Source organism: Halichoeres trimaculatus, unplaced genomic scaffold (assembly GCF_033239565.1).
Source record: "Halichoeres trimaculatus isolate MK-OKI-2021-1 unplaced genomic scaffold, fHalTri1.1 fHalTri1_scaffold_8, whole genome shotgun sequence".
NCBI lineage: Eukaryota > Metazoa > Chordata > Actinopteri > Labriformes > Labridae > Halichoeres > Halichoeres trimaculatus.
Genome location: NW_027437186.1, coordinates 28,431,746 through 28,457,539, shown reverse-complemented (window position 1 = coordinate 28,457,539; position 25,794 = coordinate 28,431,746). Strand labels below are relative to the sequence as shown.

General features: G+C 38.9%; 1 protein-coding gene across 4 annotated transcripts in view; it reads right to left on the bottom strand.

Annotated features, from left to right (window-relative positions):
* sptlc3 (serine palmitoyltransferase, long chain base subunit 3) overlaps positions 1-24,888 on the bottom strand; it is a 36,019-nt gene extending 11,131 nt beyond the window's left edge. Inside the window, exons 1-9 of one of the 4 annotated variants that reach the window (XM_074675094.1) lie at positions 24,333-24,495; positions 24,217-24,253; positions 21,852-22,043; positions 19,800-19,954; positions 17,363-17,511; positions 11,214-11,338; positions 8,262-8,355; positions 4,983-5,088; positions 1,878-2,097 (exon numbers count right to left, since the gene is read on the bottom strand). In XM_074675094.1, coding sequence (XP_074531195.1) covers positions 1,878-2,097; positions 4,983-5,088; positions 8,262-8,355; positions 11,214-11,338; positions 17,363-17,511; positions 19,800-19,954; positions 21,852-21,962 — 960 coding nt within the window. In that variant the 5' untranslated portion in view covers positions 21,963-22,043; positions 24,217-24,253; positions 24,333-24,495. The other 3 variants (XM_074675092.1, XM_074675095.1, XM_074675093.1) reach the window with 3 other exon arrangements.
* Positions 24,889-25,794: the final 906 nt, after the last annotated feature.

Below are 25,794 nucleotides of genomic sequence, written 5' to 3'. Positions count from 1 at the left end.
ATGAACGCCTAATTCAAGCAGCATGGCCGTTTCCTCTGTTGCTTTCTAATCAACTGCCACAAAAGCGGTGCGGTTATGTTCTAAAGTGTACTTTTTAATGGAGTAAAGAGGAATTAAAAAGAGTCACAGCCAGGGGAACATTTGTTGGACACATGAGTGCAACAGGAGGGGTGTGATTGGGTCTCTTTCATTCCTGGTAACAAACAGCTTAAAAAACACTAACTCTGATTTGTTCTAACCTGTACTAAAGCCTGAATATTGATGCTTTATCACTAACAATGGTTACCAGGTTCTCAAATCAAAGCCAGGAAGATTTCCAAACGCTTGATCAGATAAAGAAAACGTACCCACGGCTACTGGAAGCATTCTAGAGCAATCAATCTCTCATACATCATGAAATTAATTATGATCATTATTACTAATATTATTTAGGATTGTTTCAGCATAGCAACAAAACAACTTTCTCCATCACTGCTAAATCAACAGGTTTCTAATTTTAGTTGCCAACATTCATTCTGACTCACTGTGAGTGATCCTGACATCAAAAGGGAGAGAGGGAAAGAGAAGGGTTTCTCAAAGCTACATTGATTGTCAAATAATGTCATGCTGCTTTTCTCTTCTTGGATAACAGAAAATCTGGTTTATAGAACTAACATCTGAGACCTTTTTTGTTGAGTAAAAAGTGACTGGTGAACTTAATATTCCAGATTTTACAGTATTTCTATTGACTTGTGTAAACACGTGTAATAAATACTGTTCGTGGTTTTGATTGTTATGATCTTCTCATCGATGTTAGGTGATGTTGAGAGTTCCACAAATGTTTCAGTAGTTTCTCAATTATTCTGTGGCAGCAGCTAAATGTATGCAGCGCCAAATGGGACAATGAGTAGAATGGTTGTAAGTCATGTTGTATCATATTGTGTCTTCTTGGAAAACAAGCCAATAACATTAAGATGACACTGACTCTTCATTCAAGTCTGTATCTAGAGAATTAGGACATCTGGAAAAAGTGGGAAAAACGGTTTCTTTCAAGGTCACCAAGGTCACTGCCACAGATCACTCCAATTTTTGTGTACCTTGTGTTTATTTGGCATAGTTTCGACATCAGATGCCTTTCCTGACACAAGCCTCCTCATTTATCCAGTCTTGGAACCTGGACTATCGAGAACACTTGCTTGAGACTCCCTAAGGGGATGGGTAGGAACACTGCTGTAAAACAGCAAGAGCAATTCCAGTGTCTTCCTCAAAGTCACTTCAACATGTGAATGCAGGAGCTGGGATCGAAGTCAAAAACCTTTTGTGATTCAGACTTTTTTTTTTTTAATTTAGGTTAAAAGTCAGAATAACAACTCTAAAGTTATATGACGTAAGACAAAAAAAAATCTTTAAATCTTTCTATGATAAGAAACAGTGTGAAAGTTTCTGTTTCAAGACCATTGACTGTTTAGTAAATGGTTGTAGATGTGACATCACCCTGACATCTGTTTCTGAAACAGAGTTTTTAAGCAAATTGTCGACAAGGGCCATATTGGGAATGGGGTGGGCTTTGAGCCTCCTTACTGACAGCTATAGGGTACCTGCCTGCCAGTCAGCTGAGCTGTGCCTTTGATTGGGCAAACTTGTGATCTTGATATCTTCTAAACTACTGAGTTAGAAAATATTCATACTGTTTTCACAGTAATGTTACTCATATTTAATCACTTTTCCTCAGTTAAATCTTTTTTTCATGTCTAGCTGTTTCAGTTTTATTTTGAAGCTTTTTAATATCTTTTTTAAAAAGCCATCATTCATTTAAGACTGCTGTGTGAAGAAATAAAACAGATTGTTGGTAACTTTCATAAAACTGGATGGAGAATCCAAAGATCTTTATCACACACCTTCTTCCCTGCGATGTATCCTCCAGCAGCTCCAAAGCTCTTAGTGAATGTTCCCATCATCACATCCACATCAGCGGGGTTCACGTCAAACAGCTCGGTCACACCTCGCCCCGTCCGCCCCACTGCACCGATACTATGGGCCTCGTCCAGGTACAGGTATGCCTTATACTTCTTCTTTAGAGCCACGATCTCAGGAAGTCGCACCACTGAGCCCTCCATGCTAATGACACAGAAACAAAGAGTTATGAAAATGTAGATGCAAATTTTAACCGCTGAACCACACCAAATTCTGTGACTGAGTTCAAGAGGCAAAAACATAAGCCAGACATTTATCCATTTAAATGCTGATTTATTAAATCTGCTGATGAGCCACATGGAGATTTTTAAAAACAGATTAATTTCCAGGAAATCATTGCAACTGGAATCAGCTTAAAGATTATTTAGTTTAATAAACACTGAAATCAGTGTCAGTTGTGACTCTCTTAGTCTCTACAACCCGTAGTTTGTGTTCATCTGTTAGTACATGTTACATAATCCACCACAAGGAATCCTTCCTTCTCACCTCTCTCTGATCTCACTCAAACATTTTAAGGCTACAAACACACAGCAAACATGTCCAACCCAGGAAAACACAGACCTGCTCTCCTGGCTGTGTTTGAACGCCTGCACTCTGAATGACATGAGGCAGACTCAGACTAGGACACATGTGGACATCAAAGGCAGTCCCAGGATGTAGCTAAAGCATGCTAACCCTTTATCTGAGCCTTTTGATGTGATAGAAGAAACTTTGGTTCCTTCAGTGCTGGAACTAAAGGAGTCGGACATGATGTCGTCTGATGATGTGGATATTAAGATGTCTCTTAAATTAGCAGCATTTTTGAGAAGCTGATATGAAATTAAACTGATGGCTGTGTTTGAGTCTTTCCTCCTTTGATGAGCAGATTTATTATAGGAATGCAGTAAAAACTGAAGCTGGTGGAACAAAACATTGATTCCCTGACTTACTTGCAAAAACATAACTTAATGCTAGAGTTTATGTCTTCATTTTAGTAAAAAGTCCTGAAAACCGTCTTACTTCAGGACATTAAAAGATACGAACGATGCCTGGAGTGTTTGTAAAATTAAAAATAAAAAAAATCTGCCAATGAGGTAAGAAACTGTTGCTTATTGAAATTTTTGAAATATGAATCTTTCTGGACTTGTCAGGTGAATGTGGCTCAAGCAAAGCCTAATGAGATTACTTTAACAAGAAATACGACAAACACTTGATTAGATTTCAGTTTATGCAGTGCCCAATGTTTATCACTAAACTGTACATCCACACAACTAACTACAACCAAGTCATTAACAGTTTATGTGCTGCTTTTCCTGCTTTGAAAAAACACATCTACAAATTTGAAGATTGCAGAGGAAAAAAGTGAAAGCTACACATGAGCTAGAGTGAAAACTAGGTGTGGTATGAAGTAACCTACCCCAGCATTCAAAAACTGAAATTTAGGCAAGTGTTTTTGTCTTATTTTTAGTAAAAACGTCTTTTAGACTCAATATGAGCCACATTCAGGGACAAGTACCGTATATTCAAGACTATAAGCTGCTCCGGAGTATAGTTGCATCAGTCAAAAAATTTGTCATGTCAGCACGCAGTCTGGGCCATGGAGATATTTCCTCATCAATATTCCTTGTGTATGGATATAGTGATCTTTATCCATACACAAGGAATGCTCAATCTATTTCATCATATATTTGATATATAGGTCGCACCTGACTATAGGTCACAGGACCAGACAAACAATGAATAAACTTAAAGAAAAGCTGATTTCAGACAAGCAAATTATTGGCACATTTTCTTACTCTTTACAAGCAGTTTAGGCATCGCTGTTATCTTTTCATATCTTGATTAAAGACATTTTTTTCCAAACTTGTCAGGTAAATGTAGCTCATATTGAGACTGATAGGATGACTTTTACCAAATAAGACATAAACACTTGCTGGTGTTTCAGTTTGTGTAGAGTTAAGTGCTAAGTGTGCCCTGATCTGTTTGTTCCCAGAGCTCACTATGAACAAGTCATGTTTCTAATGCCATGGAATAAAAGTCTGTTTTCTTGTTGTTTTTCCTGCTTTTCATTGAAATTAATCCTTATATTTGAAGTTTGTAGGTGAAAAAGTGAAAGCTACACATAAGCAAGAGTGACACCCTGCATTCTTCTGCCTTTAGAATAAATCTGAACACTGAAATCTTAGCATTTATGTCTTATTTTCATTATAAATTGTCTTCTTAAGCTTTATATGAGATCAATAAAGATTAAAACTCTGGGTTGTTACTCTAGCTTAAGTGCAGCTTTCACTTTTTTCTTCTGTAAACTTGAAATTTGAGGACTTATTTCCTCAGAAAGCAGAAAAAAACAACAAGAAAACAGTTTTTCAGTTCATGGAGTTTAAATCAGGACTTGTCTGTAGTTAGCTGGGGGGCATACAAATCAGGGATCATCTAGGACCGCTTCCACCTCAGTGACTGAGTGTGGATATGTGTGTAGTGGAATAATAGTGCAGACAAACAGCACAACAAAGAGGGCATGTTTTCGCTCAGATGGGATGAGATGTCATGCAGAAGGAGAAAAGAAAACGTCTGTGATAAACAGTTGGAGTCGGGGGTGCAGCCAAGTCAATCTGTGTGCCTCCATTTGGCTTTGATTTGGAGCTAATGAGCAGATGGAGAGGGTCACTGAGACTCAGGATCACTCACCGCAGACACAGACACACAATACCTTTCTCCTTTCTGTGGTAATCAAACGCTACCCGGCCATATACACACACAATCACACACACATACACACTGCCTATTATTCAAGGGTAGAGAGGGGAGCAATTGAGAAAGAGACCATTACAGGAAGTGCTAAACACAGACTGGAGGCTCTGCTCGGGTTACAAATGAGGATTTCTACCTGAGCCTGGCTCTGCATTACTCTGCTGAAGACCACCTGGAAGAAACACTAATAGAGAGTGATACTGCAGCAGCTGACCCAATGTGTGTGTGTGTGTGTGTGTGTGTTTCTGTGTGTGTGTTTCTGTGTGTGTCTGTGTGTGTGTGTGTAAAGAAAGGCTGACCTGTAGATGCCTTCCACCATGATGAGGATCTTTTTCCAGGGTCTATGGGTGCGGGGTTGTCCAGAGACGACGGCCTCTCGGAGCATCTTCTCCAGACTGTGCATGTCTGAAATACACAAACACACACAAAGGAGGGAGACACGGTTAAAAAAACAATAGAGGCTAAACAATTTAACCTTTATTAATTAAATAAGAGCAAGAAAAAACTTACTGCCAAACTTTACCCGCAGAGAAACTTTAGGGTGAGGAATAAATAATGACCTTGTTTTATTTGTGGAGAATCTGACCCCGACACAAGCGCTCAAATTCAGTTTGGAAAAATTAATCTTGTCCCTGATACAAGAGGCATCAATTCACTCCTGAACAAAGTCTGTTGATAAAAAGTTGTAGCCTTAAAAAGTCAAAATCTGCACAGAAAGCTGTCTTCCATGACCTACTGACAGCAAAGGCAAAAAGTCTTTCTGTCTCTGATTCTCTGGTCAGATTATTGAGCCGCAAGAAAAGTGCCTCACAATGCTGCTGCAGGTTGGATGTATGGTATTGTCATCCTGTTAGGGTATTATATGGGGCATTGGGAGGTGGATGGCTGATGGCTTCCAGTGTTACAATGACAAGGAGATCCCAGAAGATGTTTTCTATGTGGCACAGGGGAGGTGGTGCCATCATGACCTAGGGGGCATTTTTCCTTCAGTCGAACAATGGAGCTTCAGGTTGTGCAGGGGCGTCAAACTGCAGCTGGCTTTGTGAAGATGTTGCAGGGGGTCTCCTTCATGACTGAGGGCCCTGGTCTGTGTGGTAATGACTGGATTTTTCAACAGGACAATGCTGCAGCTCACAATGTCCGCCTGACAAAGGACATCTTCAAATGGAGGGAAGATGGCACCACATGGAGTAATGTTTCCAACAGCATAGTGAGAACACTTGCATCAAACATGTCTGAAAGGATTTTGACGCAATCAACAATAAAGATGGGACACCTCATTACTGAGTCATTTTTGACACTTTTTGTTTTGTCTCTTGCTTCAGATTCTTGCTTTTGTATTTTGAAGTTCTGTTTACAACCTGCTTGCAATCCACGAGAGCAAAATGTGAGTTCTTGTCATTTTTCCCTAGGTTTTAAAATTTTGTAAATAAGTGTCAGGGTGATCTATTTCAAAATCTATCAAAAAATCCTCAGTACCTTTATGCAACCTCTTTTCCATCTCTCCCTAAACTTTTTGTAACATATTAAGTGCAGAGACAACTATCTTACAGGGAATGTGTGAAAAAACTAAAAAGGAGAAGGGTGAGTTTTAGTTTCTGTAGGGCAGAGCACAAGCAAACAACAAACAGGAAATACCTCTTCAGCATGATGCTAATGAACACCTGCAGAGTCTGTAAGAGGAGGGATTACTCCATTAAGTGAGCTAAACATGGGTTTGTCCAGAGGTCTGCGTGCATGCTTTAAGTATAACTGACACTCAGGCCTCAGGAGAATAACTTCCCTGTGGTTTTCAGATCTTATGAGATGAGAAATGTTCCTCTTCTGCACACTCCAGCAGGTGGCAGTATTGAATAACTGTGGGAGCATTATTTCATGTGTGACTGCAGTCTAACCATGGCTTGCAGAGGGATTAAATTTGCATAGCCGATAATCTGTCATACATGATCGATATCGCTTTATACTCTCGTATGGGTCTGATAAAATCACTTCCCGAAGCTCTACAGAGAAGAGTTCATGCATAGTTATTAATATCAACATAGAGGAACAACCACACAGGGAAGAGAGGTTTTCTTTGTGCAGAGACAAGAATGAATGGAAGATCAGTTCCCAGTTAAGCTCTGATGTCAGATAAACCACAGGCTGATATGAGATCCTGCACAACTGTGATGAGACAAGTCTAAACAGCTGTATCCATAACATGTCATTATCTTTGCATTGACCCTGAGGGAGCACAAATGCTTCTCTCGTTATCTGTTGAACAAAGCTCATGCTCTGAATGAAAACAGTGAAATGTTTAAGAGAAAAAGAAGAGCAGGCTTCAAAAGGAGTGTCCTTTATCTGTAGCTATTCGAAGGATTTCAACAAACAAGCCTGACGACGACACACCGGGTGAACCAGTTCTTCTACTGCCTGATATGAAACTCCATCTCTGTTTAACATGCAACACGCAAATATTTCCAAAAGCATAAACAAGGGATGAGTAAAATTCTAGAGACAGACTGCAACAACTAACGTTCATAAGAGACTTTGTAACTCTATGACTGTTGGCACAACATCCTTTAAGTGTTTTAAATACTTTTACCCATGATCTGTAAAAGCAGGAGACCTTCAGATGATGTTTTCAGAAGAATCCTGGATCCCCAAAACATTGTGACGGATCATAAGCTGAGTAGATGCACGTGTTTTGCAGCTGAAACATGCTAATTCTTTGTTTGACGCCTTTATTTGTTCTTCATGTTTACCTTTTTTGCAGCCTTGTAAAGTATCCCCAGTGTATCCCCAGTGGAATAAAGGTTAAATAAGATTAAAAGCTCTCCTGGTATGTAATAAGTGGCCTTGCAATAATAACAGAGTGCCTGAGCTTCTTGTTCCAGGGGTGTAGAGGTAAGGAGGGGTCAGCCGCTCAGGTGCCTTCGGGCTCTTTGCCTTTAGATGGGCTCCTGGGATGAGCATGGAGGACCCATAACTGACTCTGCTTGTACCTGTCAGGACACATTTGCTGCCAGAGCACCGGCTCATTTGTCCTGAAAGAGCCGAGCACGATGACTGTTGTATCATTCCCCGTTACACTCTCTCTTATCAGCCTTTCACAATATGTAATTTGACAACTCAATAGTGAGCAGATGGTTTAAGTAAGAGGACATTTTCATTTAAATAGCCGTCTTTTTGGCGGCTCTGCTGCTGCTGATGGATAAAACACAGTCGTGACTGTAAACTGAACCCATTTCATTAAAGCTTTTTACATTTGCTGCTGTAAACACAGAATTTTAAGTAGGTCTTCCCAGAGGCAAATCCCGCACCGCACACAAAGTAATGTGTTTCTCACAGCAGCAGCAACAGTTTGAAATGAATGGAAGGAAAAAAATACATGATGTGAGGAGGGGATGCTGAACAAACAAATTCAAACTGCATCGGCAGACAATCTCTGGCAAAACACATCATATCTTCAGTGTTTGACTGGCGGGAGCAATGAATGTTAAGCACCAGAGCTATTGGATGTCTGACGGCACATTCAACTTAAATATCAATGTGTTGTTGTGAGGCTGGATCTCTGTTACACATGTTTCTGGACTCACTGTTGTGTTTGAACACTCGGATAGTCGCTCCTGACAGTCTGGCTCCCAAGATGAGAGACGTGTGGTTGAGCTCGTCACTCAGGATTAAACAACCCTGGAGATCAGGACAGAAAGAAATTAAATCACCACAAGTATAGTCATGACAGTCATAAATAAACAACTGGGAGGAGCTCTGACAGAGTGTCACTCTCATCTCTGCAAGCTTTGACACAGTGAGGCAGCCATTTTTGTGTTTTTTTTTAAATGACCAAGGACCAGCTGCTATTACTGACATTTCATCCATGTGATCATTACAGACTTATGAAATCAGACCTCACCTGTCCCTCAGGTGTCTCTTGATACCAGATAATAAGTGGTCAGTTTTCTAAAGTGTGGGCTGTATAAACATCAGCAAACTCTGCTTCTGACTGAAGAAAATCTTCTCCATTAGGGGGCGATGTGGGCGAAAACATGTCTGGATTTTTTTTTTTACAAGGATCAAGATCTGGTTTTTATCAGGATTGTTTTTCATATTCAGACTATTTTGACCAGCAAACAACATTTTTGTGCAACAGTTTTTGTCTTTTCTGCACCATTTCATAACTTTAACCCAGACTTGTGTCCTCTGATGTGTTTTTTTTTTTAAGTCCCATGTTTTCACATCCTGATAAATACATTAATGAAAAGACGTCAGCTGTGTAAGAGTTGTTGAGTTTCTGCAGGATGTACAGAGCTTGAGTTTGATACAAGTAGCCTATGCATAGTCTTAATGGAGTTCAGTGAGATGTTATTCTGCTTTTGACAGAAATTTAAAACGTACGCATAATTTAAAACATGATTCATTTCAGTGCCATCATTAGTACACAGAAAGATAAAAGCTTGGGGTCTCATGAAAATGGACTTCAGTCAGACCACATTTGGGCCAGGAGCCTGACTTTGGACACTCTTGTTTAGGAGATATTAAGGTTTCAAGTTTTGTATAAGTAGAGGTATGGCACACTGTAGCAGTCATTGGGGAGGCTAAAGCACCACCGCAATATTTCTACTCTGACGGTATTTTGATTGAAAATTATGAATTGAGTTGACTTCCAGCTAAAACATTTTTTTGTAGCTTGGCTTTATGATAGGAAAGAAAGGGTGATGTCACTGAAACTACATCCATGCTTCATGCAATCTGTGTCACTAGTTAAAGTACACACAAAGGTTGTCTGGTGACTGTTCCTATTTGATCATATAGTCTAAAATTCTACTTGAGCCGCAGTCTTTTAAAAATCCATTTTGTTTATTTGTAAATGTAAGCAAATGATGATGATAATAATGATAATAATTATAATGATAATAGTGGAATGCACTAACATATCTTGATAATTCTATCAGAGATTTAATGAGATTGCTCATTTCCCTAAGGATGTCTTATCAAAGGAGTAGTTTAAGAAATAATTTGTTTCCGTCTGTTTAATCAATCATGTAGCCTTGAAAAATTCCGATTGAAGTCCTCCACGACTAAGGAATTATACTGAGGGATCAAATGAAAGGGAAACCCTAAAATACCTTTTCCAGCTTATTAGAGCATCTCTTTTTAGATTTGACCAAGTCTTCCATCAGTAGTTTTAAGTTATGCAAAAACAAATTGAACCAAAAATTGTTTAACAAACATAAACAAGTGTTTCAAGATTAAAAACACAGTCATAGTTATAGCCTTGATTAGTTCTTGTTTCTACTGTGTATGATTGAGGCTCAGAGGATCCAGCTCCATGTCTGCCTCAGTCACAATCATTGGGGTCTTTTGTAACCTCAGGATAAAAATACCGTTGCATGCACCAAACATGTTAGCAATTCTTCACATTTTTGCATCATGATTTTTGCAATGGAAAGTGTGGCTCTTCCACATAAATCAGCATGCAAATGAATTCCTGCCATTGCATGAATTTCTCTCTGGAACATTAGCATTTTAAACACAGCAGCTCAGAGCGTCTGACTGCACTGCTTTGAATGAACTCGTGTAAAGGGTTTTGTTGACACTGTCTCAGTGACAGACACTCCGGGTCTTGCCTTGGGTCCAGCTGGCTTCGTCCCTGGTCTACCAGCAGCTGTCACTCTAATGTAGCACTGCCTGCACAGCAAGTCCTGTCCATGCACAGCCTGTCCCTGTAGGATAGGGTTGGCAGTGTGGTTTGACCCCTGGTCCCTGCGGGGTCTCGGTGGGGGCTGCAGCTTTCGGGGCCCACTGCACCTCTCGGTCTGGATGAAACGACCCTGTTCTCATCACTTAAACAGTCGACCTCCCTCTCCTCCTGTCCGAGCCAATCACAGATATTTATGCTGCGTTTTGCCCCCGGTAACCCGTAGCTGTCTGTGTGAGACAGGCCTGAGTTTGGGTAATCATACCCTTGAGTGCTGCTCTTAACAAAAACCTGCCCTGTCTTGTCAATGTGTCTGAGAGCAGCAATGCCCGGGGCCGCGTCCTCCCGGCTACTGTTATGTTTAATTATGATTTTAATTAATGGGGGTCGGTGGGGAGATGTTCACAGCTGAGTTTAGTTGACTGTAATTCATTAATTTAGGCCATATGCAAGAAAGGAACAAAAGCTTGGCTAATTAGATTAATTTCTGCTGCGCTGTGAAAATGACACCCATATATATATATGAGGGTTTCTTTTTACCGTGTGAAAAATACCGCACCTTTTCCTGGTTTCATCCTGCTACCTACAGGGCTGAACACGTGACACGACACACTCAAATAAATGCATCAGGAACTGAGCCACAAGCTACTGAATGCGCTCCTACTTACAGACAGAGAAAGTCTTTGGAGGTTTCTATTCAAATCAGTATTTTTGGTGGTTTGTCTGTAAATAAAAAGTTCTGATTTCACGTCCAAAGGTGTTTTATGTTTGCACTGTGGGTGAGTTTGTTAACAGCTTGAGGGCAGGGTGTAACAACAATGTGTGGTATTAAGCGTCTAAGATTACAAACCTTGCCAACAAGCGCAGGAATGTTCATTGAGTTGGTAGCGAAACCCATCCCAAAACTCATGGAGGACTCAACACCGAGGAAATCCGCCACAAGTTGCTCCAGCTCTTCATGAATGCTCAGGTTACCTGCATGACAGAATGCAAAACATAAGTCACTCTTAAAGGAGCTGCTGGAGCTGCTGGTTTATCTGGTTAGTCTCTGGCTTTTCTCTTCTTTTTGTCCAACCACAAATTTTGACAGAGATAAATTCTGCCTGATAAAAAATCCATGTGTAAAAGTCTGGCAAGCGCATCTTCCCTCTCTCCCAGGATTGGAAGAGGTTTATAAAGATTCAGGTTGTGCTAAATTTGTAATTTACTGCCCCCTTTTCACCCCAGGTAATACCAAGTGAAGTCCTGCAAGACTTGAAAGTGTTCTGCTGCACATTTTGGGAGCGCAGAGGCAGTTGTTTATAACCCGATGTGACAGCTGGGGACTGAAAATTCATTTAGAAAAATTGATCAGATTGTAATCTGTCACCTGGCTTGGTGTTTTCATATTTTCTGCAATAAAAGCAGGCTTTTTGGGGATCTCTGGGGAGGCTTTCAGCTGTGGCCTTGTGGGCAGCAGATAGAAAGAAGGATTACTGTTATAATTGGGAACTACAGGAAGAGAAGTGGGTAGAAAAGGGCTCATTTAAACCTGCTTTAAAAAGACAACTGTGGTCTACATTTTGTATTTCCCTTTTGTATTTCTTACCCAAGACTTGAGTACTCGAGTTGACCTTATTTTGTTCCCTCATGAACAGTGTTGGGCAAATTACTAGTTTTAGACATTTAAAAAAGCTAAATCAAGTTCAGCCATGTTGTTTTGGCAGTTTTGTTGGCTAATGCAGCTTTTATTGTAGTGTCAGTATTAACGTCAGTCTGTTTCACTCCCAGCTTCTGGTTAACCTGGTGAACTGGCTGCAAACCAGTTTAACCAGACACAGCCTGCATACAGCTATCAATTGGTATCAATTGTCAGTTTTCTGAGGTGTAACATTCTGGGTAAACATAAGCAAACTCTGCTTCTGAACAAGGAAAATGTTCTCCATTAGGGGGCGATATGGGGGAAATATGTCAGGGTTGTTTTACGGCAGGATCAGGATCAGGTGTTTAGCGTGTTATTAAAGTCCGACATCAGTACTGGTGTCCACTCTTAGGCTTCTTCAAAGTCCTCCTCCCTCCTCTTAACAGTTTTTCACCTTAAGAGCGCTCTTATGACGCTTTATGAATAACTTTTATCTTACTGAGGGAAAATTCTAAGAAAATCTTAGAATCTGAGGGACTCTAAGATTTTTCTAAGAATGACGTCGCTCAGACTTTTAGCCTTAGGATATTTTGTGAATACAGGCCCTGGATTTTATAAGTACTATCTTTTTTATTTTAACCTGCAGACAACATTTAAAGCGCCAAATATTTCTGATTTCTTCTTTTTTGTTATGCACCAATTTTTGTCTTTTCTGCACCTGGCTTAGACACAACAGACATCTGGCTTAAAGGCCTACAAAGAGCTAAATGGCAGTAATTTGTTTTTTGATCCTGGTGTCATACAAGAATGTCGATGGCATAAATACATGTGTCTGTCCCTATAAAATACAGTCCAAGAAGCTCTCATTTGATGAACACATGAAATCCTGAGAGCAAGAGGATACACCTGATCTCTGCGAGTAATCTTACAGCAAATAACCCAACGACTTTCTAAGTGTTGATTCATTAAACAAAACCTGATGAAACAGAGTATTGAGTAAGCAGAGCATGGTTGGTTTGGTCAAGCTTAAAGGAGACACAAGAGAGCTGTAAAACATTTCTGTGGAGAGGAATGTCTGTGCTGACTTGCTTTTCCTGCCACCTTGACTTGACTCGACCTTGAATAAGTGAAAGAAATGAATAGATCAATATATGAGAGGAAAAACAAAAACAAAGCTTGTTTTGACGTCACGAAGCCAACCCTCCAGAGAAAAGGATGTGCTAACTGAATATCTGTCCAAATAGGACACTAAACACAGCAGTTAAAATCAATAAAAGTCTGTAAGCACAGTAAAAAGTTCAAACAGACTGAATGTTTCAAGAGAGATTGGAAATGTGTATTGACTAACAAACGTAAAACCATAATACAAAGAAGCGGCTCTGTCTTTACGGCGGTTTCCATCAGGCTTTTCGCCAAGTCTGATCGATTTCTGCATTTCCCCGACCACTCAACCCCACTGCCCTGCTGGCATGTGCAGCTCTCTGGTCAGTTTCTCTGAAAGGAACATTTCACTTAGAGATGCCCGGCCTCCTTATTGATATGTTAACCTCATGAGACAGCTCCAGGTCTGCCCTTTTTGAGTTAGTTGAAGTAAGATGACTGGGCTGTCATGCATGCATCTCATTGAACTCAGTCACCTGTCTTCTCTGAGTGACCTCTGTCACCTGTCTGACATCATATTTGCAAAGCTGTAAAACCAACAACAGGCTTGGACAGCTTTACTTTAAGATTAAAGACACAAATCAGGAAGTTGTCTCTTTTTTTTTCAGTGTTGACATGTGATTGAGGTTTTCTTAAAAGCTCTGGCCTGTGGGAGTTAATCATTTCTTTGATCAACCTTGACTGGAGTCAGAACAGACAATTGAAGCTTTTACAGCTTAGTTTTCACATACAAAAAATGTCTTGTCTCAATATATTGAAAGACAAAAATGATGCCTGAATTGCTCAGTGAAATCTCTGCCAGTGCCATCTGAGAAATGTATTTGTGTAGTTTGTTTTATTTTTCTTATTTCAAGAGATCAGACAATTTTACTCTAAACAAGCAATTAAGGCATCATTTTTTTTGTCTTTTGATATAATGAAAGAAGTCATTTTTCTGGATTTGTCTGGTAAGTTTGTCCAATATTAAGTCTGATAAGACAGTTTTATCAAAAATAAGATGTAAACACTTGCTTCGATTCCATTTTTTTTTTTGCTGTGTAGTAATGTGTGTTTGGTAGAGTTAATTATTTACTGGAATGCATGGCATCAATTTCTTTTTTACTGTATGTTAATGATTGCAAGACAGGTAGGCACAGTGAGCTATCTATTAAGTGCAATCCTTGAATGTTTCACGTCTGTTTATTCACAGGGCGTGCTTTCTGTGCCCTTTGGTTCTCCTTGGGATTAGCACTCTCTTTGCACTTGAATAAAAGTAATTCATAAGTAAAAGATTCATAAGTTTATGCTTTTTTAAAACTCAACATGACTGAACCGGTCTGTTAACAAATAATATCGGGGATTAAGTGAGAACAGACTTAAGAGGGAGTTAGGTCCTGAAAGAATAGCACAGTCAGTAGTCAGTCAAGAAGAGGAGAGATGAAATATTTGTGAGAAAGTGTCTGTTTAAGATGTCTGTTTAGATTTTAAAAAGGTGTAAGGCAGACAGAATTTAAATATGGATTTAACTTAGGTGTCTCAGTTAAAATAAATACATCCAAGAAAATTTGTACTTGATATCTTCTGTGATTCCCTGATACAAAACACTGCACATGAACTCAAACACTGGTGGTAGTGGCATCATTGCTCCAACAGAGATACTGGGCCTTTAATAATTGATGCTTAATAAGATCCCATGGGAGAAATGCTTGTTATTCCTTAACCCTCTGAGTCAGGCAGCTGAAACAAACCCAGAGAAAAACAGTCCCATTTTGAAAGAGAAATAAACATATAAATAAATCACGTGGATGAATAATGGATCTTGCAGAGGAGTGTGTGTGCTTGTGTGTGCTTGTGTGTGTGCTTGTGTGTGAGAGAGGAGGAGCTGTTCTCGTAAAACTAACGATTCCATGCCCTTTTATTCCTCGGCTTTTCTCTCTTCTTGTCAAAGTGCTGATATCATGCACACTCTGCTGCGACCGGCCCGCTCGGAGTTCCTGTGTCAGCTCTCGGAAGATTTACAGCGGGGTGGTGTCAGAAGAACCATAAACTAAACGTCACCGACAGACAGAAAAACACAGCAACAATTTTTAACTAAACTTTGCTACTGTCGATGTGGACGGTTAAATGAGCGCCACAATGTTTAACTACTCACCAACAACCACACATGTGATGTGCCATTGTATGATTTTTCAGACACCAATAGTGGAGGAAAAGTGGAGGAACGCAACAAAGGGCTTATAATTGGATTGAATGGTTTGTATTTTTCCTTAAGTCATGACGTTAGATTTGTTTTGTGTGACTTGAAACCGCTTTTATTTAGATTAACTCTCTCTTCTTACTGCAAATATTGACCCTGGAGATAGTCTTTGTTAACGTCTGTTCAGAAGGAGTTTTAGATAAGATAAAGTTTTTAATGCCTCACTAGCTGATCTGTACTGCACAGACACAGACACCAAAATAAAGTCACCAGCACATTATGTCGGCTGCATTTTGCTTTATATATCTTCAAGAAGAGAGATTACATGTATTGTACCTATTAATTTAAGGCAAACTTGACCTCTTCCAAGTGTGTCGTGGTACAGTTGTCTCCCCTGGCCTTTGCACACAGCTCCAGGCCCAACCAGACCTGAGCACCTATTGTACATATGACACTCACACGGCTTCACGTCATCATTCAGTGTCCTTTGTTTACTAGAAGTAGAGTCAGCACAGCTAACATCAGCTGCTCAAAATGCTTGAACATAGTCCCTCTAGTTGAAAAAAACAGGACTTTAAGGGAGAATTTGCTTGGATATAGCACCGATTACGCTTACCACCTCCGACTTCTGCTGATTTCACCTGAGGAAAAAAAACTATCTCATGTACAAAAGCATTTTAGTATATTAAAGTCTAACACTCTTGTAAGAAAATTATTTAGAGTTTTGCAATGTAACAGAATCTAAAATAAAATGAGGAGGTAAGTTAAATTTACATGGCACACATGCAAAAGACAACTGTCTTGACCCGGAGAATGAAGTATGTCCTATTGCTTGTATAATATTGTATTGTATTATATTGTATCCCCATATTCTATCATATTGTATCCTAATGTATCTGATCCTTCATATGGTGTCGTATCTTGTAGTTTCTAGTCACATTGAAGCCCATTGCTGTGTTACGTTTCTTGATATATTGCATTGTACCATTTCATTTTTTTCCCCATATCGTGTGGTAACACATCATTTTTGTGATGAATTGCATTGTTTGTTTCATGTTGTATCCTATAATATCATTATGTGACCCATCGCATCCTATTCCATCGGATTGTTTCAAGTGGCATCATTCTGTTTTGTGACGTACGACATCAAATTGTGTCCTGTTGTATTGCATTGTTTCAAGATGTATCTAATTGTATCATGTTGTGTCACTTTATACTGTTGCATATTATGTTGTATTGCACCCTAATATATCATGGTGTATTGTAACAGTACTATTTCCACTCAAGGGCAGCATTAGGCCTAGAGGGTTTAATCACAAGCCCTTTTTTGCAGCGGTTGCCAGCACGACTCCTGGCCAGGTTTTTTACAAGATGCCTCCCTCCTCTCTGTAGACACCACATGTTCTGTCTATGAAATAACTAAAAACATATTGAAAAACAAAATATTACAATACTATGCTAGAGTGATTTTCACCCCCACCCCTGACGGCCTCTTAAACAGGTTCAAAGACCAGCTGGAAACCCCAAGGATGAAACAGCATCTAAAATTCATCTAAAGCCACAGATTCCAGCCTCTGATCCTCGGTGCTCTCACACTTCCATCACACTTATTCATTTTGCATCCTGCCTCATGTCCAGGGTAATGTTACTATCCTCTATGATATAATTCCCCTCACCACTCAGTGTGCACCAGGATGTAATATCTTATGCCCAAATGGTACATAATTCAACCTAGGCTGAATAATTCATCGAAACAGTGCAGCCACTGAAAGATAATTAAACAAGCGGGCAGTGTAATTCACAGGAAAGATAATAAATGATGGCGTGTGTGATGAGGGAGATGGAGTTTTATTTCCAGAGGCTTTTAAAATAGATGTATGAGCAGGAAATCTGAAGTCGTGTAAAATAAATTAAAGTAAAAAAGGGTCACCATATGTTCTCACAGATTGGGAGTGGTATTTTTTCTTCTAGGTAAAATAAATCCTTCTTATGAAACTAGGACAAGAGTTCCACTTTTTTTACACACTGACCACAAACTCACCTATTTCCTGCCTTGTGCTGCACACCCCGACCCCGAACTGACGTGTTATGTCAGCTACAGTTTTCAGGAAATCAGGGCTGTTCTCAGCAAACCCAAGGTAGTTGTATGAACCAACGTTGATGACATCGTGTAACGTCCTTCCAGTTAACCTGCAAGCATGAAACATTTGGAATCACTTAAGGTTTATTCTCCATTCGACACGCACTCAGAGAATTGATTACTCGCTATAAAAAGTAATCAACATTTAATGAATTATAAATGGAAACATAAACTTGTTTCTCTGTCAGTGGAGTTCAGCTCATGAGAGGCAATTATAACACTGTTTATTGGAGGTAAACAGAAGTGACTGCTTGTGTTAGCTACACTTGTTGTTCCTGTTTCCTTGGACAATTTTGAAGTACATAATCAAATATTTACAACTCATTTTAGCAAGAAAAATGAGCTCAAGCTGCATTATGATATGCAAGTGCACATGAAACCAGTGGAGAGTCTATTGATCAGACTTGGTCTGTAATGGAGTGGATATTTAGGGCAGCCTTTAGTTTCGATTAGAGCTCGTCAAGGAGAGCAACAAAGCAGAGAAACAATAAATTAAAGCCAGTAAAACCTGCAAACTGCAGAGACGTTTTGTACAAATATTAAATATTGATAAAAGAAACAGGATTAAAACCTTGCAACTAAAATAATCATGTCAAGCCATGACAGATAGATTGCATGGTTTATATTATCTATCCAGAAGTAATGTGCATTGATTTCAGGGAGATACTGTATCTAAGAGTCAGGTGCACTTATAGGGAAAGCAGTTTTCCCATGTTAAGACTTTACTCATTGAGTTTTTTTTGTTAAATCAAGTTCAGGATTCAAGCTTAAGTTAAATAGTTTCAGGATTCCCGGGACTTGGACTCAGATTTGTGCACTGACTCCATTAAGACTCAGAATTGTGCTTTGAAAGCTGTTTTAGTTTGGTTTGTTTGCAGTTTAAGTCCCTAAAAATATATACAGACACGTCTGTTTACTTGCGTTCACATGCTTTGCAGCTCAACAACAGTCACTGAGGTACCACAAATTGTATGTTTTGTTCTCAAAGAGTTTAAAGCAACTGCAGTGCAACAGTAGAGAAAATGGGTACAAACGTAGATATACATTTTCCTGATACACTCAGAAAAGGTAAGATGCTAAAGTTAGCATTCTTAATCTGTTACATTGCTGTAAAGCGTTAATGTGTTAGCAACTTTAACACTCAACCACTAGGTCTAACACAGTACGTTTGGTTGTCATATTATGATCAAAAGCAGGAGAGGTAAAGTCATTAGGCATGACTTTATCTGACTGGACTGAGTAAAGATGTAGTTAATTTTCATTTCCCCATACTTGTTGGCTCTTGATTTTGTTTTTTCCATATCTTCCAAGAAGAAAGATGCTAAAGGACTTTGAGTCTGCTGTGTCAACTGTATATTTCTGTATGCTGTATTCATATTTATAAATAATGACTGTAAGGAGATTGCTTTTCATCAGTAAAGAATTAATCCTCCATTCGTACTGCTGTTACCCTGGTTTAGTCACTTGGGGATCTTGAACAAAGAAAGCAGATCGAACATTTTCCATCTACATGAATTAATCTCACATTTAACCTCTATTTTCATTTATATTTATCCAATAATGGATGAAAATATGGATGACTATCAATTTGGAAACATTCTGGAGGACTAAGGTACTAAGGACTTGACTGAAACTCCCATAGTTGACTCTGTACAATACAATTGGCATCACTGTGTAAAAAAATATAACATCCAGAAAGGTAAAAAGGTGATAATGGTGTGTATTTTTGAAAGAGGACCTCCTTTCATCAAATTCAGTGATGTGAGCCTAAAAAAAATCTGCAAAGAGACATTGAGCACGCCTTAGTTTCCTTGCAGCAAACACACTGATAAACACATCACACGTGTCAGTATTCAAAGAGACTGCTTTATTTCACCAACTGACCTATTTCTTCTCCCTTCTAATGTAAACCTGTCCACCACTACAAAAACCAGCCACATGTCTCTTTATCTATTCACCACAAAAGACAAGCCAAATGCCCCATTTCTCCTTCTCTCAGTCACATTAAACCTCTTTTTACATGAAATCCAGCCCCAGCACTCCATCCCAATTCAGGATGGCAGATCACCTCCCCACCGCTCTGTTCATATTCCTCTTAATAATATATTCCCTGACCCCACTGTGCAGAAGAAGGGTATCCCAGATACATTCAAAATTCAGGGCTGGCCTATCATTGCTGAAGCATTTTTCCATGTGCTTTACTTTCCATCTTTCCTCATTAGTACAGCCAAAAGGAGACTGAATTCACAGGAGCATGTAGTTAAAAGCCCCAGAACAAAGAAGAGCTTCATGCTTTAGAATATATATCTATTTATGATAAATGTTTGGACCACAGTACCTGAAGGTCCAGTTGTAGTCATCGGATACTCTCTCCATCAGGTCAAACACAGGTCCAGGCAGGCTGCACACGGGGCGGTTCCAGTTGTCCCGTACCCTCATGTATAAGTTTCTGGTGTAGAAGTTTTCAAAGTCTTGATAAAGAGGAACAAAATCCTGGAGAGAAAGAAAAACAGTTTAACAATCAAGGATTTTGCAGAGTGGTGTAATAATCAGAGCAGCACAAACCAAGTCTTGTTTAGATTATTTTAACTCAAACATGATTTTTATCCTCAATACTAAAAGAATTGTACTTCAATCATGATGGGAGGTGTTTTTTAAAGCCATTTTCTGATCCGTACCAATACTCAATCAGTTACAGGAATTTAAAGGAGCATAATATGATTTATTTGTGCCAAATTAGTTTTCTTTGCCAATTAATGTGATAACGTTCAAGATAACAAGGTGATAGCACATGCATTAAATAAAGCACGTGATTTTTAATGACAGTTTTCACTTTAAATAGCTCTTAACATTTTGGTCATTGGAGTGTCACAGTTTAATGACACAGTTAAACAATCCTTTAATGATAATATTACAAAATCCCATAGTTCATGTAACTTTTATCTCAAAATGTATATTTTCTCTCTGGTTTTCTCAGCTCCTGGTTGTGACGTGATATGACTGCCAGATGGTATTTTAGTTGCAAAAAAACTTCTGGGAGGAAAGTTAGCAGTTGGGTTATGCACAACTTTGCAGGTAAAAAAAAAAGACTATATATAGCTCATATCCACGTGTATATGCGTACAAAAATTACACAGTCATTAAATGGATCTCTGACTCTGTATGTTTGCATGGAGGACAGAAACTATTGAATAATGGGAAAAAAAACAAATATTTATGCTTGAAATATCTATTTCTAATTTGATGACTTCATGCGATTGACTAATATAACTTTAAAATTATTACTGGCCAGAGTAGCTGTGATGCAAAGTGAAAACATCCATCTTCTTCATTATCTTGGCATAAGCTCTTTTCAAATTCTGAAACCACCTCTGTGTGTGGCCCATGTGTATCTTCCAGGGCAAACAGTCATGAACCAAGAAGATATGCACTCTCTACCCTCTCATGAAAGAATCAGCAGGTTGAAAGTATTTTTCATTTCAGAGCAGAGATGGGTCAACAGACGAATCACATGCTGTATGCAACCCTGAGTTCAAGCAGATGAATAAGTCACATGCAGCCTGCTCGACTTGTTTTCCTTTATTTTTAACTAAAAGTGGAATGACGCACTACTTGAAGAGACTGTTTTGCATTTAAACGTCTGCAACACCTCTGCACTGTATCACTGAAGGAGACAGTGGACATAATTTCCCATAAAAACAACTTTTAATGTGCAGGATATAATCTCAAACAGCTGTTGCATGTTTTATAACTTAGGCAACAACTACTTCCAGACAATGACATTCACCACAACCATTTGAACCTCCCATGTTTGATCCATGAAACCACACTTGCAACAGAGTCAGAAACAGTACAGCTCTTCCTCCCTTTGTTTCAACACAGAGAACAAACTGACAGGTTATTACGCTTAGAGGTTCCTCAAATAGTGATGAAACGTTTCAGGGAACTGATTTTCTCAAGGTGTTTTACTTTTTGTTACATATAAGACTTACCTCTAACTGCTATAAGCCTATTTTAATAGCTGATTTGGGTTTAAGATATCAAATTGATGGTAAAACAATGGATCTTTCTTGAAGTGCTCAAGTCTTATCTGAAATCTAAAGCACAGTAACAAAGACAGAACTTGCATCCTCTGAGATTTAATTAGGTCTTCAGGAGAAATTCTCTGTGGTGTCCTGTCTCACCCATGGCAACATTAATGCAGAGGAACATGATGGCAGAGAGGAGGCAGAGAGAGGGAGAGAGCTAAAGAGCAAAATTATTCTAAGGGAACAAGATGTGTTGACACCCAAGGCATGTGCTCGCTCCTTCTGCAAGTGTCTGGGTGCACACAGTTACCAGGATATATGAGCATGCATATGTCTTTATGCCAACTGCATGTTTTACCCACCTTCTGTTCCTCTCTTTCCTGGGCGACGTGGCACTTCTCCAAGCCCACAGCTCTGAGGAAATCTCGGAGGTAGCCAAAAAGCGTGACAATGCCAAAGCCCACGTATGTCATGACAGCTACGTAGATGGGCGCCTGTTCAAAGGACTCCTGTCTGTGCTGCCTGGAGGCGACACCGGTCCCAGGGACATTTCTCTGTACAAAAAAGAGCCTCACATAAGCTGTCTTACAGAATAGACAAGAGGGAACAATACTGTTAGAGGAAAAGTGGCTTCCTTTCAAAAACAGGGGTTTTGGTGAACACACAAATTTACCTGTATTCAAATGAGATAGGCAGTGGCCAACATGCATCCCTAGAAGTCACCAGCAAATAGAATTACATTGCATAACCAACTGAATGATTTATTTTTGCAAAACAGGGATTTATAAATGATTTAGTCTGAAGTATTGCATATTTCTTGTGCAGACTAGACAAATTATTATGAATTTCAAAGTGTAAGATTTCTGAGATGAGTCAAATTTTCCCAATTTGGGAAGCTAGTGAAGGAAGGCTTTGATTCTATTCTTTTTTCCGTATAATCCATATCAAAGGATGCATTTTACAAAGTGACAACACCAAAATATGGTTTGACACTAAATCACACAAACCATGGTGACGTTCCACCAAATAAAAGCTGCACTTTGTCTGATTGCATCAAATGGTGACTTCATAGATACATTTCTCGATATGTCTATATGACTTTTTTATCCAATTAGGTTACATCTACATTTAAAGTACACATTTAATTGCAAAAGGAGAAGAATGGGCACTTCTTGCAGCCAGTTTAATTTTCACAAAAGAGTTCAAAGGAAGCAAAATTATGGTTGCTGGTAGGCGTAAGACCATTTGCAAAAGCCTTAACACAAATGCAAACGTCAATACACAATGGAAGTACAGCCACAACGGGAGTTAAAAGAGATCAACTTTAGTGTTCTTCTAATGGTTCTCACTCAAGACACAGAAAAGCTGTAGAAGTAAGTAAAAAAATATTTTCTCTAACTTCAGGTATAATTGTCATTGCTTTGTATAGGTCTCAGCTTGTGATATCCTTCACGGTATTTATTTTATTTTATTTTATTTTTTTACTTTAACAATCTGTCATGCCACAACGTTAGCATAATAGCTCTATTTATCACTGTGTTGTGACTTTTGCATTTGTATAGTAGCGTTTTATTGGTGTGGTAGTGTATTTTTCTTTTGAAAAGTGTCTGACATCTCTGGCCACTGTAAGAAATAGTTAAAAAAAGTGGTAAAATACACAAGGCAGACTTAGAGACTTTCAATACCTTATCTTACAATGCAGATGTCTTTTTACTTGGCTGATAGAAGTTAAGTCTCTACTGAGTTTCAAGCCGACTAGACAGCCAACCAAGTACTTGGTTTTATTATCTTATTTAATGACTTAAGTTAATTTGTCTTGTTAAACCTTACAACAGACAGTAAATAAAAAATGAATATAATAATAGTCATTCTATGTTATAATTTGTCAAAAGTCTATGGGCCTTAATTTCAAAAAAGAAAGATGGCGGCTGGAGGTGACAATTTTGGTTCTCAGCATGTGCCAAAGGTGGGAACTCCCGCGAGAGTGCAACACAGTGCACGGTCATGCAGGACCACGTCCAAAATCTTCAGCTAATAGTCCTAACAAAAACGGGAATATCTGTGCAGCATGATACAGCTTCTGTGATGCCAGCACATACAAAGTTCGTACCCAGGTGAGATTTACCTGTTGCAATATTTGATGTGCGTTATTTAACCTCAGATAGCCTAGTTAGCACGTGTAAGTGGGTTGCGTTTTAGCTCGAAACACATGCCGTCCGTTTGGTTGATTTTAGTTTGTTTAAAATAATGTATCGCCCTTGCTTAGAAGAACACGAAAAGTATCCGAAGACTGAGAAAATATCTAGTTAGCGGTGAGTAAGGGAAAGTTACTAGGACACTCTAGCGGCAAACATTGTACAGACCATTTACAAACTACGTCATCACAAAGATGCACAGGCAGCCCTAACTGTTTACAAATAGTACACCGCTTATGAGTAGGCCTATAAAAAAATTGTAAATAGAAATTTTGAAAAAATATCTAATGGTTGCAAGAAGTGCTGCAGTCACGTTACCTAATGCTACAACTAAAGTGGAAAAAGTGTCATTAAAAAATAACCAGCACAACCTGTTATCCAAACAAACCACTTGGCCTACTTTGCAATGGCAATTGTAGATTAATCTCCCTAAATACATCTCAGCGGGAACTCACCTGTAAAGTTAGGCACATAACAGGTAAGCTTACGTTACAGTGTACAAACATGCATTCAAACAAACCCCCTTCCTCACCTACTAAACTCAGCCGGGAGGCAAAGAAAACCTGCTTCTGCAGAACGGAAGAATGTCAGGGCGGGGTCGTTGATTCATTTATTGCCGTTTACAATGTCCTTTATAGACGAACTTACCAAGCACTTGTCAGAGCAACAGTAGACACACCTAGATACTTTAAAGCTGTGACTTTAGATAAAAAAATATCAATAAGAGTCTTATATTTTGCTTGCACACTGTGAAAAACCAACAGATCGTGCGTATGATAGTCCGCTGTATGATGAATGACCAACCTGTGCCTCTACGCTACCTTACGTCACTGAGGTCGTTTCAGGATAAGAGCCCCTAAAGAAACATCCGCACAGTTTCAACACGACCTATCGAAGCAGATAAGATGAAAGACGCAGACACGTAACTGTTGCATTGACGCTTTGACCCAACTTGTGATAAATCCAGCTTCTGTAAAACTCACCTCTCTTTTGGCGTGATACCCATTTATCTTGACGTAATCGTATTTCACCCCATTGTGGCCGAGATGCGTCTTTAAGTTGCCGTTAGTCGCAGTTCTTGTCATGTTGTCATGAAAGCAAAGCAGCGACTGTCTCCTCTGACTGTCAGGTAATCTCACCGGCGAGCTTTACTGAACTTCTAAAGGTAACTTCCTCTTTCTGTTGTGGGTTCAGCCTCCTGCGCTCTGTTTACTCCCCATGTGCTCCTACGAGAAGTCACACTTCACTTATGGACCTGTTTCGACATAGTGAGAAACTGAAACTTTCTCTTCTTCTTTTGGCAAAATGAAAGTCGTGTCATAACTATAAAATATGACTTGAAAAAAAAAACACTAAAAAATGAACGTGGCAAAAAAGTAAAAGCAAAAGTGAAGGGATGCAAAAACATTGAAGCAGATAAAAGTGGTAAGGACTTTTTTTTTGCTGCTTATGAAATGAACTAAAATCAATACTGAGGTCTCTATATAACCTAAAAAAAACTACCACAAGTTAAGATATTTCCATGTAAAACTAGCAAAATAGATGTGTAAAGTTAAAAGTTACCCACCATATTGTGATTTGTCTATCAAAAAAAGGGAGAAACAACCATAGACTTTTCTCATCTGTTGTTGAGCTGGATCCTAAATTAAATATTTATCTTGCTTTGTCTCGTCTCAGACATATAACAGGGTGTAACAGGGTAAAAAGTATTAAAAGTTGATAAATCAATTTTGGGAAAATTAAAGCCCTTAAAAAGTATTAAAAAGTCTTAATTGTGGTTTTATGAAGTATTAAATTTTAAAGGTATTCAAGCTTTGACTCCAAAAATATCCATGAATATTTATTTTCCTGCTTGCGACTGTCCTTATTCAGCCAATTAAGTTATAAAATAGAATAGAACAGAGTAGAATATTATTACTTTATTGATCCCAAACTGTGAAATTGTTGTGTTAACAGCAGACATTGACAGTCAGTAGAAAAATACAAAAAATGAACAGAATAAAATAAAATAAAATAAATACATAAAGACTGTGGTAACAATGAAATACAACCATAAAGACTGTGAGAGGTAAATACACCAGCTAGTTTCAAAAAGCAAAATTAGATACAT